This window comes from Astyanax mexicanus, chromosome 11 (genome assembly GCF_023375975.1).
Source record: "Astyanax mexicanus isolate ESR-SI-001 chromosome 11, AstMex3_surface, whole genome shotgun sequence".
Lineage (NCBI taxonomy): Eukaryota > Metazoa > Chordata > Actinopteri > Characiformes > Acestrorhamphidae > Astyanax > Astyanax mexicanus.
The window spans coordinates 18,974,291-18,991,606 of NC_064418.1; the positions used below are offsets into that span (position 1 = coordinate 18,974,291).

The 17,316-nt window shown below is 39.4% G+C and overlaps 1 protein-coding gene across 2 annotated transcripts in view; it reads left to right on the forward strand.

Annotated features, from left to right (window-relative positions):
- Positions 1 to 17,316, forward strand: part of tmeff2a (transmembrane protein with EGF-like and two follistatin-like domains 2a) — a 213,712-nt gene that overhangs the window by 22,442 nt on the left and 173,954 nt on the right. For both annotated transcript variants that reach the window (XM_022680407.2, XM_022680406.2), the window contains exon 2: positions 13,512 to 13,621. In XM_022680407.2, coding sequence (XP_022536128.2) covers positions 13,512 to 13,621 — 110 coding nt within the window. The remainder of the gene's footprint in view (positions 1 to 13,511; positions 13,622 to 17,316) is intronic.

Sequence of the window (17,316 nt, forward strand, 5' to 3'; positions counted from 1 at the left end):
TATTGTGGGAAATTTAGTAGTTTAGGAGAGCTGCTCATTTGTCCCTCCCCTGCCCCCTCCTCTTTCTCCCTCTTGTTCCTGCATCTGGAGAGAGAGTCTCTCTCTCTCTCTCTCTCTCTCTCTTTCTCTCTCTCTTTCTCTCTCTGCTCATTTTATCTCTCTCTATTCTTTATCTTTATCTCAGATTGACTTTACCACTTTAGGAGAGATGGACTAAAATGAAATCTTTGACTTTTAAATATGATTTTTTTAAGGTTTTTATTAAATTTGGCACTTTGTTTTACAATTTTAAACAAAAAGCAATTGCAAATACATATTTGTGTGTGTGTTTGTTTGTCAGATTGAAAGTTTGTTTTATGGGTGATAAAGGCCAGCCTCAGCTTCCCATAGTTTGGTCTGAAAGTCTAAACTATCCAAAAAGTGTTTTCACTCTACAGACAAACCAAACCATAATTCAACTGATCTGAACACAGACCACCTGTTTTGGTCGGACCACATTTTGTACAATATGTACAAAAAATGTGATGTGATAATGTTGTTAAATATCCTAAGATCAATGTGAAACACTATCAATTAGTATTCTTAATTTACTAAATTAGGATGAGAAGTAGCTTGTTGTGAGTGTGTACTTTGGACCTCTACCTCACTCTTCCTCCCTCTACCTCGCTGTACTTTCCTATACCTCACTGTACCTTATTCTTCCTTAATCCACCCTGGATGTATAGTATCTTTTTAACATTCTTTAAAAGACAGAGGAGGATGGTCCCCCTTCACTCTAAAAAACAGAGGTACGATATGAGTACTTTTTTGTATTCAAAGGTACACTCTTCATAATTGTCCCCCCAAAGGTACAATATTGGTCTTTACAGGGTCAGATTTGTTCCCTCTGAAGTACAAAGTCTTTCCTAACCGCAATAAGTACAGATTTGTACTAGGGCTGCCACGATTAGTCGACTAGTCACGATTATGTCGACTATTAAAATAGTCGACGACTAATTTAATAGTCGATTAGTCGTTTTTTTTTTCTTTGTTTTTCTCTCCAAACTGCTGCGACTGCCTTTCTGTCCTGGACGCACATGTGCAGTAGTGGAAACCGGGGTAGGTAGTGGACGACATCTCAGGACATTATACAGACAGGCTCTGGTTTCATGGCTACCCCGCTACAGAACTCAAAAGTGTGGGATCACCAAGAAAATAAAAGTGAAACGCGTGCAATGCAATATCTGCAATGAAGAACTTGCCTTCCTCGGCAGCACAACCGCGATGCACGAGCACCTGAAAAGGAGGCATGTTGTGGCTGATTAAATGACGAAGAAGCTAAATTGCTATTTAGCTGCTAAAATTAGCGTAAACAGAGCGTTAACTTAGTACTTAACTTACTCATCTTGATAGCTTTAAAACAGAGGTCACTAATAGGCGGACCGCGATCCGGATCCGGACCCAGACGTTGTCACAAATGCCGTCCCAAACCGATAAACTACAGAGAAGGATTTCATTCTGACAGTGGCTTCTGTTTTCAGTGCTTTTCGGTGCAGTAAACTCACAGATCAGTCATGTGTGGTGTAAAATCACCAAACGCTCTCCTCTGCCAATCAGATCTGTGCAGACCGCTGCCCTGTGTACGGTAATGTACACAATATCTGGACAGAGAGGCATTTTTTATTAATATACTTTTTTTTCATAATAGTTCAAACAACCTCACGGTTGAGATGTTTCATAAATGCCAGTGCCTTATCCTTATTTTACACAGTTGTTTACACTTTATGCTAAACAGTAAAATAATTGTCTGTTACAACAAGCTGCATATTTCATTAAAGGTTTAATGAACTATGATTTTAATTGTTTTTATTTTTAGTTAGCATATAGCTGAAATCTAATGTTGGTTGTATAATAGCAACTGCATTCTATTGTGATAAACTGTGTTTTATATTCAATTAACGTATGATCCGATTAGTCGACTAATCATAAAAAATAATCGGTGATTAGTCGACTATAAAAATAATCGTTTGTGGCAGCCCTAATTTGTACCATTTATCCAGCCAAAAGGTACATTCCGTATTCTGTATCTCTGCACTAATAAACAATATATATTTTAATTGCACATTTTTCATTTGAAAGCCAGACAATTTTCGATCATCAAGTTTTTGACACATATTTAGTTGATGATAAAGTTTATCTTTATAATCTTTACTGGCACAAAAACATGGGTACAAAAAAGGACTTTCACTGAAAGGTACTTTTTTGTACCTCAGCTTTGTACTCTTATAAGTACAAATCTGTACTTACATTTCTTAGTGTGTTACATATTATATATGATAGTATAAGGTACATGTGAGCCTTGGTTTCTCCCAGTGTTTCTTTCTCCTTCAGCTCAGAGGGAGTATTTATTTGCCTCTGCGCTCACTGGGGGTTCTGTATTGTATGATCAGTATTTTGTCTGAGTGTCAGTCCTGCTACCACATTTCTGTAAAGCTGCTTTGCGATATCAGTTATAAATAAATTATTTTTGATTTGATTTCCACCTCACTCTGCCTCCAGCCATGTTGTGTCACGTGAGCACAGTCTGCAGAGTGAGGAGCTCCCTCTGTTGCTGCATGTTGGTATGTTACAGCCCTATGAAAAAATGAATAACAAAAGAAAAGCACGGCTGAAGTGCGTGAGATATAATAATATATAATATATATAATAAGAAGTCTCAGGACCAGTGCGTGATGGCAGTGCTGCAGTTATGAATGTACATTATGTAATGTCTTCTTAAGGTATTCATAGTGTGTTAGCATGTGACTATAATGGTTTATTATGGTTTATGCCATCTACTATTATGCATGGAATATAACCTTGTGTAAAAGCTGGTATAATGAATTCTGTATACAAGATTTATAAAGAGTTACATAAGAGCTCCTTTATGACGCCCCAGCAGGTCGGAATGTTGATCCGAAGTTAAATGTAGCGTTCCCATTGCTCGTGACAGCTACAAGGAATTGCCTCCATAAATTACTGCAGAGAGCATTCATGCATCAGCCGCAGATTCTCCTCCGCCGTCAGACGCTGCGCATCCACTACACTGTCACATTCAATGTGCAGGAGCCTCAAAGTAATTTAGGTCAATTTGGACTGATCGCAGGGTACTTTATCTGTTGCGTTTTGAAAACTGTGTTCGTATGCGAGCACACTGCTAATTGGGATGCGAATCAGAGATGATTGAAATGGTTGAACACTGGCTTTGTCTGTTGTACGCTTTCACGACTGAACACTCAGGAAGTCCCTAACTAAGTGATAGTTCTTAAGAAGCGCTACACGGGAATGTGTAATTTGTACGTCGACTTCCACTCTTTGGACGTCGACTTCCACTTTTTGGAAGTCGACGTCCACCTGTACGTGCCGTCCAAATATCCACTAAAATACGTCCGTACTGGGTCTAAATATCCACTAAATTACGTCCATATTAGTCGCCGTCTATTCTGAAAATTTTGGGAGGTACCAAAACCACTTTTGCGTCTAAAGTGGACGGCAACGTCTAAACTACGTCCACTTGGACGGTGCCGTCCAAATATCCACTAAACTACGTCCATATTGCGTCTAAATATCCACTAAATATCCACTAAACTGCGTCCACTGAAATTTGGACGTACTTTAGTGGATATTTAGACGCAATCGCAGTGGGACAGGGCCTTTAGGTTTACAAATCTTTATATCATCAGAAACATGAAGTAAAAGACAAAATGTCAATACCACACATACAGTACAGGCCAAAAGTTTGGACACACCTTTTCTTTTTCAAGGGGTTTTCTTTATTTTCATGACTATTTACATTGTAGATTCTCACTGAAGGCATCAAAACTATGAATGAACACATGTGGAATTTTGTACTTAACAAAAAATGAAGAAATTATAGCAAACATGTTTTATATTCTAGTTTCTTTAAAATAGCCACCCTTTGCTCTGATTACTGCTTTGCACACTCTTGGCAGCATTCTCTCAATGAGCTTCAAGAGGTAGATCACCTGAAATGGTTTTCCAACAGTCTTGAAGGAGTTCTCAGAGGTGTTTAGCACTTGTTGGCCTCTTTACCTTCACTCTGCGGTCCAGCTCACCCCAAACCATCTGGATTGGGTTCAGGTCCGGTGACTGTGGAGGACAGCTCATTTTTTGTTAAATACATACAGTAACTCCACATGTCTTCATTCATAGTTTTGATGCCTTTGATGCCATCTGTCTAATAAAGTAACAGCCCATCATTAAGGGCTGATCTGATGATATCCCACCCCAAATATGTATATGTATATATACAAATATGTTACTCCACCATGCTCTACCTCACTCTGCCTCACTCTAACATTGCTTTACCTCACTATAACCTCACTCACATATGCTCTAGCTCACCTTAATTTGCCTCATTTTGCCTCGCTCTTGCTCTTCCTCGATTAAAGCTTACTCTACCACAATCTACCTAACTCTGCCTCACTCTTCTTCACCCCACCTCCTATTTTGGGGTTAAACCAATGGTATATAATAAATATATTTTAGCTGCGGTTAAGCCAGAAAAGATTTTGAAATTTTGAACTATCATGCAGTTCACATGACTTTCATCACTTATTAAACAGACATTATTAGACATTATACATAGAATGTAGTCCCAAAATGTATAAATCACAGTGCAGTAGAAATGTGCTCACAGGATCACTCTACCTTATTCTACCTCATTCTGCCTCACTTTAATGTCGCTCTGCTCTAAACTCATTGTTCCTCACTACCACATTGTGCCTTGCACTAACCTGTTTAAAATGTGTTCTTACAGCCTAAATAAATGGAGGTTTTTGAGAGTGAAGCTGAAGTTTGGCTGAGGGTAAGAAGCTGTTAGATTTCAGTGCTCAGAGGTTAAACCTGGCTGCCAGGGTTCGGCCCACACTGGTGCGCCAGTCTTCTGAGGGCCGCTTCTCTAAGAGGGGATAATGGGTAAATTGCTAACACACCACAACCTGTTTACCCCAGCACAGAGTCTCCAGTGTGATGTAGACGCTAAAATTGGAGACTAATGGACTAGTGTGACGTAGATCAACGTTTAGCCAAGAACAAAAGTGCAGTCACGAACTGCATCCGAATACAGCTGCAATAAATGCTTTACGTTAATTTAATCCCAAATCATCCCGTTCTGCTTCAAACCATTACCGGTTCCGTCCACATCTGAGCTGGAACGCGTTAGTCACTGGGCTCGGCCATTAACGAAACTTTAGACAAATGATTATTGTCAGCAGAAGTATCACATTAAACAGGGTCATCATGATGCAAATTCAGTTAGGAAGAAGCCCATGTGAGCGTTATAGCCCTTTTCATTTGTTTTAGTCATGTGATCGTTTACTTGCAGACTGCAGCTGCCACTTTAGTGCACTTCAGACCAAACACAAACACTGCGATTGTGGAAGTTCTCAGTAAAATATACAACAAAATTAACTAAAAATAGAACCTGTAAATCTCATAGACCCATATTCTTTTCACAAAAGCACAGAACACATATAAATAAAAAATATTAACTCATTTAGAACTTGATGGCATCAATAGTTTTGGCTCTTTTTTAACAGATTTCTCCTTTAACGATGCTTTAAATGTTTTTTTTATTGGTGAAAGGTCTGTGCTGCAGGCAGGCCAGTTCAGCACCTACACTCTTCTTCTGTGAATCAGTGGGGTTGTAATAGATGCAGTATGTGGTTTAGCATTGTCTTGCTGAAGTAAGGCCTAGCTTTAGAGGCTTTAGAGCTAATGCTGAACTTTTTGTTTCTCAGTGGTGTTTAAATCTGATGATGTTGGCCCTGATGTCACCTGAATATCCTTACCTGTCAACCCACTACATAAGTTAATGCAGTTCATGGTGTGGGGTCTTGTATTGGTCTTGTATTGGTCTTGTTGGTCACTCCGATGGTGCTTCATTGTCTGAATGGTATTGGCTAGGTGGTGACGGTGCTGGATTTCTGCTTTGTGCCTTTACAAATGATGTCCAATCAACTGGATTTACCACAAGTTGACTCTGATCAAGTTGTAGAAACATCTGAAGGCTGATCAGTGGAAACAGGTTCACCTTAAATCAGTGTTGACTGGCATAGCAAAGCGTTGTGAATGCTATGTGCATGCTAGGTTCTTATGTTTTAATTTCAGTTAGGGGGTGCCGTATTGTATTGTACACAATAATAATTGTTTGCAGTGTACATGCACCTAATCGCCTACATTTAGTTTTGGGTTAGATTTTTGTTTTTACGCTAATTATTATTTTTTTTATTTTAATTCACTATTCAGGGTCTTAAAAAGTTTATTTTTACAAAAAATATATTATGATTTTTTGTTTTTACTGAATGTATAAAACTGCTATATTTATATTTATACCAAATAAAAAATATCTTGATATTATTTCAGGGCCATATTGCCTACCCCTAGTTTTAATCTCCAGTATCTCATTTAGAAAATCCTATTAAAACTGTAATTTAATTAAACATATTATTTCAAATGAACCATCAGACTCTACCTTCCTATAACTGTATCTGCAGTTGTTTAATAATGGCTTGTTGATCAGTTAATTGACTTCTGTCAATCAAACCCATCTAATATGGGTGCAGAGAAGCTGTATTACTGCAATTCCAGCCTGCCCTAGCCTGTACCCTGTGCTTTAATCAGGCTAAGATCTTAATCAGTCAAGCAATTCATTTAAATTCATTTTAAACAGTCATTATTTCCTCCAGAAAATCCCATATTATATAAAGCATGTTTACCTCAGAAAAAGAATAGGCATTGATTACAGAGTGCGAAAAACCAAAACACATCAGCTCATTAAAGCATAATCTGACCCTATCAGTCTGATTCAGCGGTGTGGAGTGAAAATCAGTGGACACTGATTTCAGCTCAGCAGTGGCTGTATTGACAATATGACTCAGCATCCCATTACAGAGCATAACAGCTCTCTATAATAAACCAGATCAACACACGGGGAATTCATTATTCCACAAACAGCCGCCCCGCTCAGGCCCGGGCTAAACGCTGTGGAAACTGTGGACACAGAGCCTCACCTCATTACCCAGAATCACATCAGGACCGGCCTGTTCAGAGTGTGATTACATGGCTGGAGCGAGGCGTTTAGCGGGACGGACCTGCAGGACGTGTTGCAGGGAAGAGTGGGCAATTTAAAGACATGTTATTTTTAATAGCAGGACACTCAGTACTTCTAGTACACTGAGCCGCTGTGTATTTCACTGGAAAAGCAGTACAACTGAAATGCTAGCTTTGAAACAAAGCATTATCGAGCACTTATCCACACCTATCGATCCAATCAGAATCAGTCCACGAGTTTATAAATAAAATATTAGGAGAGCTCTCATGGTATAAAAACACTATTATATTCATAAAAGTTTATGTTTTATCCAGTCTGAACTGTGGGTTCTGACTCTGCTAGTGGGAATGTAGTGGGTGGGATTTAAACACAACAACGAACCACTTCTGACACCAATCTTTGGATGTAAACTAATAGTGTGCTTTAGAAAATTGTTACAGTATTGCAAAGCAAAATGTTAAGATCAGTTTCTTCAGTATACTGGTATTTTCTTACACCACATCGGGTCAAGGTCAGATTATGTTTTCACCACAAACTACCCACTCCAGGGTCCGTTTGGGACTGGACTATGAACATACCCATTAGGGGTGTGCCATATCATATCGTACACGATAATATTGCCAACATTTTTGAATATCGTGAACGATATTAAACCCTGAAATATCGTGCCATGTCACTCATCCCTAATTATCATATCAGGGTACTACTTTTTTGCTGTTTTTAGCAAAAGAAAAATTCACACTGTTCTCATTTCCCATTAAATATCTACTAGAGACAGATTATATCTGTCCAGTATCATTAAAATTACTGCAGCACTGGATATAAGGAGATATATGAAGTGCATTATTAGTATTGTGCAGTAGTGTATTCTTGAAAAAAAAAATCGGTGTTTTGCCATATCGTTAAGAGTATCGTTATCACAAAAATACCATGAAATCGTGATATTATTTTAGGTCCATATCGCCCACCCCTAATACCCATTCAAAGATAACACCTGCCCAAATGAATTCACTAAAGGACATAGGTTTAACACAGCGATATTGGTTGTACTGAATAGGTGTTATGTAAAATTGACAGATGTTTGTACTCTTCACACTTCACAAGTTGTTGTCTTGTAATATGGAATATTTTAGTGTGACTTTCACCAGGAGGAACTCTTGGCTGCTCACTAAAATTATGCCTTGTTACAGAAACAATTGTGAGAGCTAATGCACTGTCATGCTCTTTTATGCACCAGGATGTGCTGGTTTGGGGGTATGTACATTGTGCAATTAGGTGAAAAAAACAGCGATGAGTGTGAGAATAATATGAAGGGTGGATGAGTGGTGAAATGCACCAAAAGCCTAATTTCAAATCACCTTTACGTCTAAAGCTCACAAACATCTTTTTTATTTTTGTTGTAAAATGAGATTTTACAGAGCAGACAGACTTGGTGTGTGTTCCTCCTGGTAAAATACTGTAATTCATAACTCTGTGTCACTGATTAGTCATATAGTGTGCAAACCACACCCACTAAAATATTCCCCAAGTTGTAAATTGTGGAGCTGACATTAGCATACCTATGTCTGAGTATGTCTGACTCCTCCGTTTTGTTATTGGTTCTAGCTGAGTCGTGTTCAGTGGTTGGACCATGTTAGCTCTAGTCAATCTGATTTTCCGCAAAACTTACCCTGCATTCACACTGACAGGTGACAGAATGCCAGTCAAAAGTACATTTTTTATTTGTAGCTGCGACACAGCGACAGAACTACAAGCGACATACGGGGTTAAGATTTTCTCAACTTCATGCAAATCAATTATGACACGGTGAAGCAACACTGTACACCAATTGGCCAAAAAATATTGTTGGACCAATCACGGACATCGGGGTCTGAGACCCAGCTTTCTGCTCTGTGACCTTTAATTCCTTCTGTACTTCATTCATATCCAGCGGTGTGATTTTGAACATGATGGATGTTATAGCCACTGGTTATTCACTTCCTGTTTTATATGATGCAAAATTGCTCAAATACTGAAGCAGTTTGAAGAAAAAACAAGCAAAAATGAACATAGCTGATGGCTCGATAGGTAGCTTGCTAGATTAGATTAGCTCAGCGCTAACCAGCCACACGGATACACACCCACACAGCGAGCAGCCACAAACACAGCCATAAGAGACCTACACACATAAGATCTACACAAATCTGGATATTTGTTAAAATGATATGTGAATGTTTTTGTCTGCCATTTACAAAATATCATTGTCCACGCCATCAGCGTTTTCATAAATATCACCGACCACACAGAAACGCATTAACACTCAAAAACACTGAAATTAGCATGCCAGCCAATAGAGGACGATTATACCTCCTACAAAATAACATCTTCTAATGGCATCTCCTCTGTGTTTCATAGAGCTAAAATCTTGTTTTGGTGTTAACAGCAGATCAAAACCCAGAACAAAATCATAATTTTTAAAACATTTTAAAAATATTCAGATTCTTGTGGACGAAACATTAGTGAACTTTGTTCAGTCAACCACAGGAAAAAAAACTTTTTGTCATCAACATGAGATAATCTATTCTCACTTGATGTTTGTCACAGAATTACACAGAGAATTAGAGATCTCTTAACATTGATTACCTGTTTTTAGTGGCACGTGTAAAGATACATATTACGCATTAATTAAACAGTGTTGTTAAGTTGAACACTAATATACTTGTTCTGTGTAGCACGTTTCTTTCCACTGTTTTAGAAAAGAGTTGTAAACTGATATCTAGCTTAATAAGTGATGCTAAATAATGTATTTTGTTTAATGTACTGTACGTGAATAGAGAAAAAATGAACTTCAACCTGCCATTTGTGGGCTGCGTTTCTTTCCGGCTCTGTCCCTTACTTTCTGCTCTGTAGCCGGATGGGAGGGGCTTTAAAAATCCTCCAGAAACACTGAGACATGACTTAAAATAATCAAGTCGTTGTTCTGTATGAATTGTTTGGTCTTTTCACTCATTTGGTTGCATTCAAATATTTGATGCATCCATAGACAGTACCTACCAGGGAGGGGCAACTATAATGCTTGTGGAGTTCTCTCCTCACAACTCACAGGAATTAAATTATCTGCTTTTAATATCTTGATACCAGATACCGTCTCTACCTAACCTACATCAGCTAGAGTGTTTAACCTAGTTAGCAATAACCAAACAGTGATGTGATATCATATTTCACCTTGTGGGATTAATTGCCCATTCACATCCTTATCTCTTATTCTTGAAGATAAAATCATAAACTGAACTTTTAACTGATAAATTGGGTCATCACTAAAATAATCATTTGCTGCTATACCAAGCGTTACAATATTGGGAGAAATTAAAGAACCTTACATTCATTATTGCTCGTCATTATCAGGATCTTCTATCTAATGCCCTTCATAGGCGCTGTGTCTGTAGTGCCCCCGCTGGCCAGGCTTCTTCTCAGTGTTTGGTGCTAACCAGTCGAGCTGAATCACAGTGGTGTACACCGGCACTTCTTTTCTCTCTCTCTCTCTTTTTTTGCTCCCAGCAGCTTCTGAGGTCCGTGGATAATTGCTTTAATTGGCATGTAAATGAGGCATGCTGGTTACGTAAGGCGCCTCGTCGCTCCCGGACGGGCCCTTTAGCAGGAACCTTAAGTAGCATCAGCTCCTCGGGAGCAGCCGCTGTGCTGAGCAATGTTCCGGTTCATTCCAGCCTGCGAGGCAAGACTGGGTAACACTGAGTAAAAAAAAAATATATAAATATATAATCCTTTGGCATAAGCTAATGCGCTTTGACATCAAATATCCCAAGGAGGAAAAACAATTCCTCGTTGCAATATAAACTCGTTAAGATGATGTATAGAGCCGGGAATGTGAAAATATGAGAGAAATACTCCACGTATCATCTGAGATTACGCTCCGCGCAAGACGCATGTTCTGCACTAAGAGATGCAAATGACACAAATAGTGTTTTTCACATGTAATCAGAAAGTTTGTCAGAGTGCAGCGCAGGCGGCCCGTGGGTTCAGCACTTCAACAGGTGATTTAACAGACTGCATTTGTTAAACAACGGCGGCGGCACGTTTCTGCACATTCGGCTCGGACTCAGTGGAGGTCCGTAACGAGAAGCGATTCATCAACACTGTTTCCGAGCTCACGCTGGGTTCAAAAGGCTGCGTGGCCTCCTATTTCTGATGATCCTGTCAGACATCTCAGCAGAATCTGGGCAGGTCGTGCGCCGGCGCTCCACACTCAGCAGACGCGTGAAGCTGAACAAGGTGTTCAGAGGAAGCAGGTCTCAGCTTGGCTCGAGGCCTCGGCCGGTCTCGATTCTAAAAGGAAGAAGTGGGCATATCTGAGCAACTGTTACCAGACATATTGAGTTAGGGACTGCACTCTGTTGACTGCCATCTATGGTCATGTTTATTTCTTGTATGATAGAGTTTTTAATATTTTGATAATTGCAAGGTATTTCTTAGCCGTACTCTGATGTTTACTGGACAGTTAAAAAAAAGAATAGAGACTTACACTATCAGTGAAAAGTTTTAGAGCACCAGCATTTTATAGTTGTCCAGTAGGATGTAGGAACCAGACAGGCTGCTTTTTTATTTTCTCATCTTAACAATGACTTTTTACTGCAGCTTCCAGTGTAAAACCGAGCTAAATGTGCTGTTGCCATGTAGGTCAGCCAGACCTCTTCCTGTACCAGTTTTCTCCAGTTTCCAAGAGTCTTTTGAGGGTGTAGGAAACAGTACTCACTTCTCTCCGGCTAACAATAAACAGTTTATTACATTTTTAAATAGTATAGTTTTTACAATATTAAAATGGCTTTTTCATTTTTTAGTTTCTTTTCCTTAATTTAGCGTGATTTATAACCTGTAGGTCGTCACCTTTTGCAATCTGCTTGCCATCTTGCTCACTGAGATCATTTAAACAATTAGGTTTAGCAAGTCTATGTTATAAAACTCTTCAGTACCCTGTTGTTTTGCCTCAGAATGAAACACACAGCTTTTATTTTATCGAGGGCTTGATGAATGGGAATAGTGAGTAGCTTGGGTTTATTTATACTTTGGATTTTGGTTTATAAATCCACCCAGATACCTTAGAAGAGGAAATACATTGATTCGATACATGAAAGTGGTTGAACCATGGGTTACGTCTTGACTCTGATAAAAAGTAATGTGACAGTACTGTTGTAGTACATTACTGACTGATGTAATGGTTACCCAAACAGCTTGACTGATTTGGCTGTGGATTTGTTGGTATCTGTGAGAATCTTGTAAATAAAGGTGTGATGTACAGCAGGGAGACATGACTTAAAATGCATAGTATGCTATGATCATTTCTTTTTCCAATATTCTATTGAATGTTAAAAACACAGTAAAGATTTGTGATTATCAGTTTAGATGTAAAGATTGGTGTCAGAAGTGGTTCATTTAGTTCTGTGATTAAACCCTGCTCACTATATATATCTGCTTCGAGTTCAGGAAGACTTGCTGTGCTGTGAAATGGAACTATGAATTCTGCTGTCTACCAAAAGATCCTGAAGGTTAATGTCCGACTATCTGTTCGTGACCTCAACTGAAACAAACTTGGGTTCTGCAGCAGGACAATGAGACAAAACACACAAGCAAGTCCATCTCTGAATGGCTGAAGAAAAACAAAATGAAGACTTTGGAGTGGCCTAGTCAAAGTCCTGACCTGAATCTGATTGAGATGCTGTGGCGTGACCTTTAAAAGGCAGTTCATGCTCAAAATCCCTCCAATGTGGCTGAATTACAACAATTCTGCAAAGATGAGTGGAGCCAAAATTCCTCCACAACTCTGAGAAAGATTACACGTTTCTATAAAAACTTGATTCCAGTTGTTGCTGCTTAGAGTGGCACAACCAGTTATTAGGTTTAGGGTTGGAACACATTTTACAAAAGGCCATGTAGGTTTGGATTTTTTTTCTTCCTTAATAATAAAAATCTTTATTAAAAACTGCATTTTGTGTTTAGTTAAATGCCAAACATTAAAAAACAAGAGATCATGAAGAGGGCAAACAGTTTTTCACACCACTATTAAGTACGGTACAGTACGGTAATTCATTAGTTTAGTAACCTTTAGCTGAATTGCTATAATATCATTGCGTATCAAACACTGGTGTGTCTGTTAGACTCTAGAGCACTGCTGTACTGATAAGCTGTGGATATATCAGTGTTGTAGCACAGTGTAGGTTAAATGCCCATGTGCCGTGTTTTGCCTTGTCAGCATTTTTGCGCATTGCCACACTTATGCTGACTCATTCCTCCAGCATTTTCTATTACGCGTGATTATGAATGGGGAGACAGTACTTAAATAAACATTACTAATTCATGTTTCTCTGCTGCAGCGTACTGAAGTGCTCATATGTAAATTCATGCTTTTTTGCTGTGTGTTCTGCAGGTGATGATGACCGGGACACAGATCTCTTCCTGTGCGACACAAACACTTGCAAGTTTGATGGCGAGTGTCTCAGAATAGGGGACATAATCACCTGCATCTGCGACTTCAAGGTGAGTTTACTCTGACTGATCTTTACTGCGTTTATTCTGGATTGACAAACATAAGATTCAAAAAGCCTAATTTATCAATAAATGTGGATATGGATACGAATAGAGCCTTCTGCCGTACTCTGCGTTACTTTTGTCTGTATTTCTGCATGTTTTCTAAATATGAAGCTCAGGGCACACATACCTGTATAAGTAGTGAGGTGCTGTCTTATGAGTGCAGTTGAACACTGGCTGGCATGCTAATAGCAAGTCTACATGAATTATGGGAGTTGGGTGAGGCCTGATAGTGGGTGCAGATAAATAGATATCCAAATAGATTTCCAAAGTTCCCATTTAAAATTCCTCAGTCCACAATTATGATAATGACATGCGGTGTCTGGTTAGAATTTCCCATGCGAACAGGCAAGTGGCATATTCTGCAGGTATTTAGCTTTTATAGGGCAAAGGTCATTGGACACATTACCATTTCCTCTCCAGGAATCTAGGCATTTAACAAAAGAATTCTAATAAATCAGTCAGATTCACATTGAAGTGATCTCCCCATTAAGAAAGAGCAATGGCAGTTATCCCCTCTTGGAGTTCAGCTGCTGATGTAGAAGCAGCATGACTCAGTATTGGAACTGGCGACCCTCAGATCATAGAGTCAGTGTCAGCCACTCAGAGTCCAGAAATATTTAACATTTATTTTACAGTTTGGACAGATATTTCAATTTCTAAGCCATCTGACTCCATGCCATGTCTGCAGCTTTATACAGTCGTTCTGACCCTTTTATAGGCTGAAAGGGTTTATTTGTTTAAGGATGGATTGAGGACTGGAATATCTTGGTCGATGCAGTAAAGAGTGCGGCAGACTTGATGAAAAGAGAAGAAAAGTGGTTCGGCAGATCAGACAATCAATTGGCATGACTTTGACTGATCTCAGTGTCGCTAGATTGTGTGTATAATAAATTTATTTTCTACTTTTCTCTATACACAGCTTGATCCTGCTCTGTACAGAGGTTTTATTTTGTACGGTCGATGGCGTATTGATGTCTTACTGCTGATTATTCTGTATGGTAAAGAGGAAGACTATCATAGGCTTTCACAGCTTATTATTAATTCCACGCTTAGTTCCATGCCTTTGGCGGATACAGCTGTAAAAAACAAAATGTGACCGCTTAAAGGCCTGTCACAATAATTACATTATCACTTTATCATATAATATATAGACATGACCTCAATCATTTCTGCTGACCTCAATACTGCCCACTATGTTTTATTGACATAGGGCCTATTGGTGTGAATGAAACAGTACACTGACTTTATTATTATTTTTTTTATTTCAGGGTTTTATTTATTTTAATATATTTAGGTAACGTTATATTCCAATACAAATGTTTGAACTATTAATTAAAGATTATTAAATTAAAGATGGATCACACACATTCTGGTGGCTGTTGGGACACAGAAACTGGCTGGTTTGAGCGAATGTGAAAATGCATGGGACTGAATGGGTGGAACGAGGGATGAAAAAAATGACAAATAGATGAGTGCAGGTCAGTATGGATGTGGATCACAGCCTGGTGACCTGATCTGAAGGAGTGCTCGTAGTTCAGTGATTGTCAGGCAAAAGGAAGACTGGGATTTGGTATGAAGAAAAATAAATGGGAGTCAATGAGAGGAAAGAGGAATGGAAATAAAACGACAAATAAACAAGTGCAGGTCAAAACAGCTGTTAATTTCTGCTTGGGGGCATGGAAAGCTTTTACCTAAAACTGTGCATCTGATTTTTATGATTATAATGACAGGCCTAACCACTCAAGAAATGTTATTTTAGAGACAGGCCTTTTTTTTTTACACGTTTTTCTCAGACAACCAAGCAATATTAACATATTTCATCTCTGTAATATTGTCATTTTGTTGACATAACGTAACATTTAAGTAAAGTCTTTGGCATTGGCCCAGGTCTGCACAGGTCTCACAGACTCTGCAGTGCGTAAATGCAGGAGCGTAAATGTTTGACGCATCCAGGTAGCTACACCATTAAAACAGCAATCTGCCAAATTTAAAAGAACTAGTACATGCCTTTTGCATGTTTTGAGCCGCAAAAAGCTTACTTGTCCCATCCTGATGACTGGAAGATACAGTGACACTCACTAAATTAAGCTGCACGGTAAATGACTTATAGACTGACCAGCCCCCCCCCCCCCCATTTAGAATGTGTGGAGAATTTTTACAGGAATAAAGCAGTAATCTCACAATGCTGTTACACACCTTAGGAGAAAAAATAGGATAAAAATTACAATGATATTGTTTATTGCCATTTTTCCTAAGACAATATATTGTGATAGGCTTAATTTTATGCATGCAATTTGTTATTATTATGATACCACTTTTTAACCATTATCCAACATATTAGAAAATAGAATTATCAGTGTACTCTTCGATAGTGTGGTAATTGTAGTGGCAATGTGTTGTGTTAATATAATAAATTCACATGGATTCACACCATTTTACATCCAACTGTCTGTATACTGGCTCGACTGTATACTGGCTCGTTGGCTACTCTGCTCTCCAATTCAGAACTGGCTTACAGTCGACTGGGGAATGTACTGTAGATGAAGCAAGTGTGTGTGAGAGAGAGAGAGAGAGAGAGAGATAGAGAGAATGATAGAGAGAGATATAGATGGAGAAAGAAAGAAATATAGAGGGAGAGACACAGGAAAGAGAGAGACCGATGGGGAAGTTAAAGAGAGAGAGAGAGATGTTCTTAATAATCTATTTTAGTTTAGCCTAAATGAAAATGGATTACAGCATTTCCAAAGCTCTGAGCAGACAGACACTCAATGAGTCAGTTATTTTTATCCCGGCTCGCGAGGCACCATTAGTCTCTTTGGTGAGATAAATAACATCACCAGTTCAGTCCCAGCAAAAACATCCCCCTATCCCCACCCGTCCACATTTCTTCTTTTTTTTTTTTTTTTACTTTAATCTAGACAAAATACGTCTCTCACAGCCGGACGGCATTTCAGGACAGAGGCTGGCATGTTTCCGGGCACACAGGATCACATTGTTTTCATTTGGTTGGCCGTTACCTCCGGCGAGGCCCTCGTGCGAGTGCGGCCCTCCCCGATTTGCATGGGCCGCCAAGCAAATGCACGCAGCTGTAAAAGCCTGACGTCAGAAAGCTTAAACCTAATCACAGCCTATGTCTTTATTCCATTAAGTGGAGTAATTCATCAAAGGAGGATCCTCTTAAGGCTGGTGTCAGAGCCGGAGCCGGGAGCCCGGGAGGGGTGGGGTAGGGTGGGGTGGTACGGCTGAGGGAGCCGGAGGAGGCCGGCAGAAGCTACAGCGAGCCGGGAAGAAGGGAAGTGGGTTTGATCTCTAGGGATGAATGGAGGTCATTCAGCTGCCGGTGTCCGCTCGGCGATGTTTATTCACCTCACACCAGGCCTTTCAGCTCCGTGCCGTCCGGGATTCGCTCTTTTATAGCTGCTTGTGTCTCCGTAATGACTGCCTTTCTGAGCTGCGACCCACAACACTTCAGCAGACTGGTGGGGTCTCCTAAAGAGGACTTGTGGCCTTTTATTTCTTTTATTTCTTCAGTTGACACAGACACTGACTTGTACACAGCAGTGACTGTATATAAGCATGAACGGCCGTTAACATGGTTCCATTCAGTTCCTTTCTATAGGAATGAAGCCAGAAATATCCGC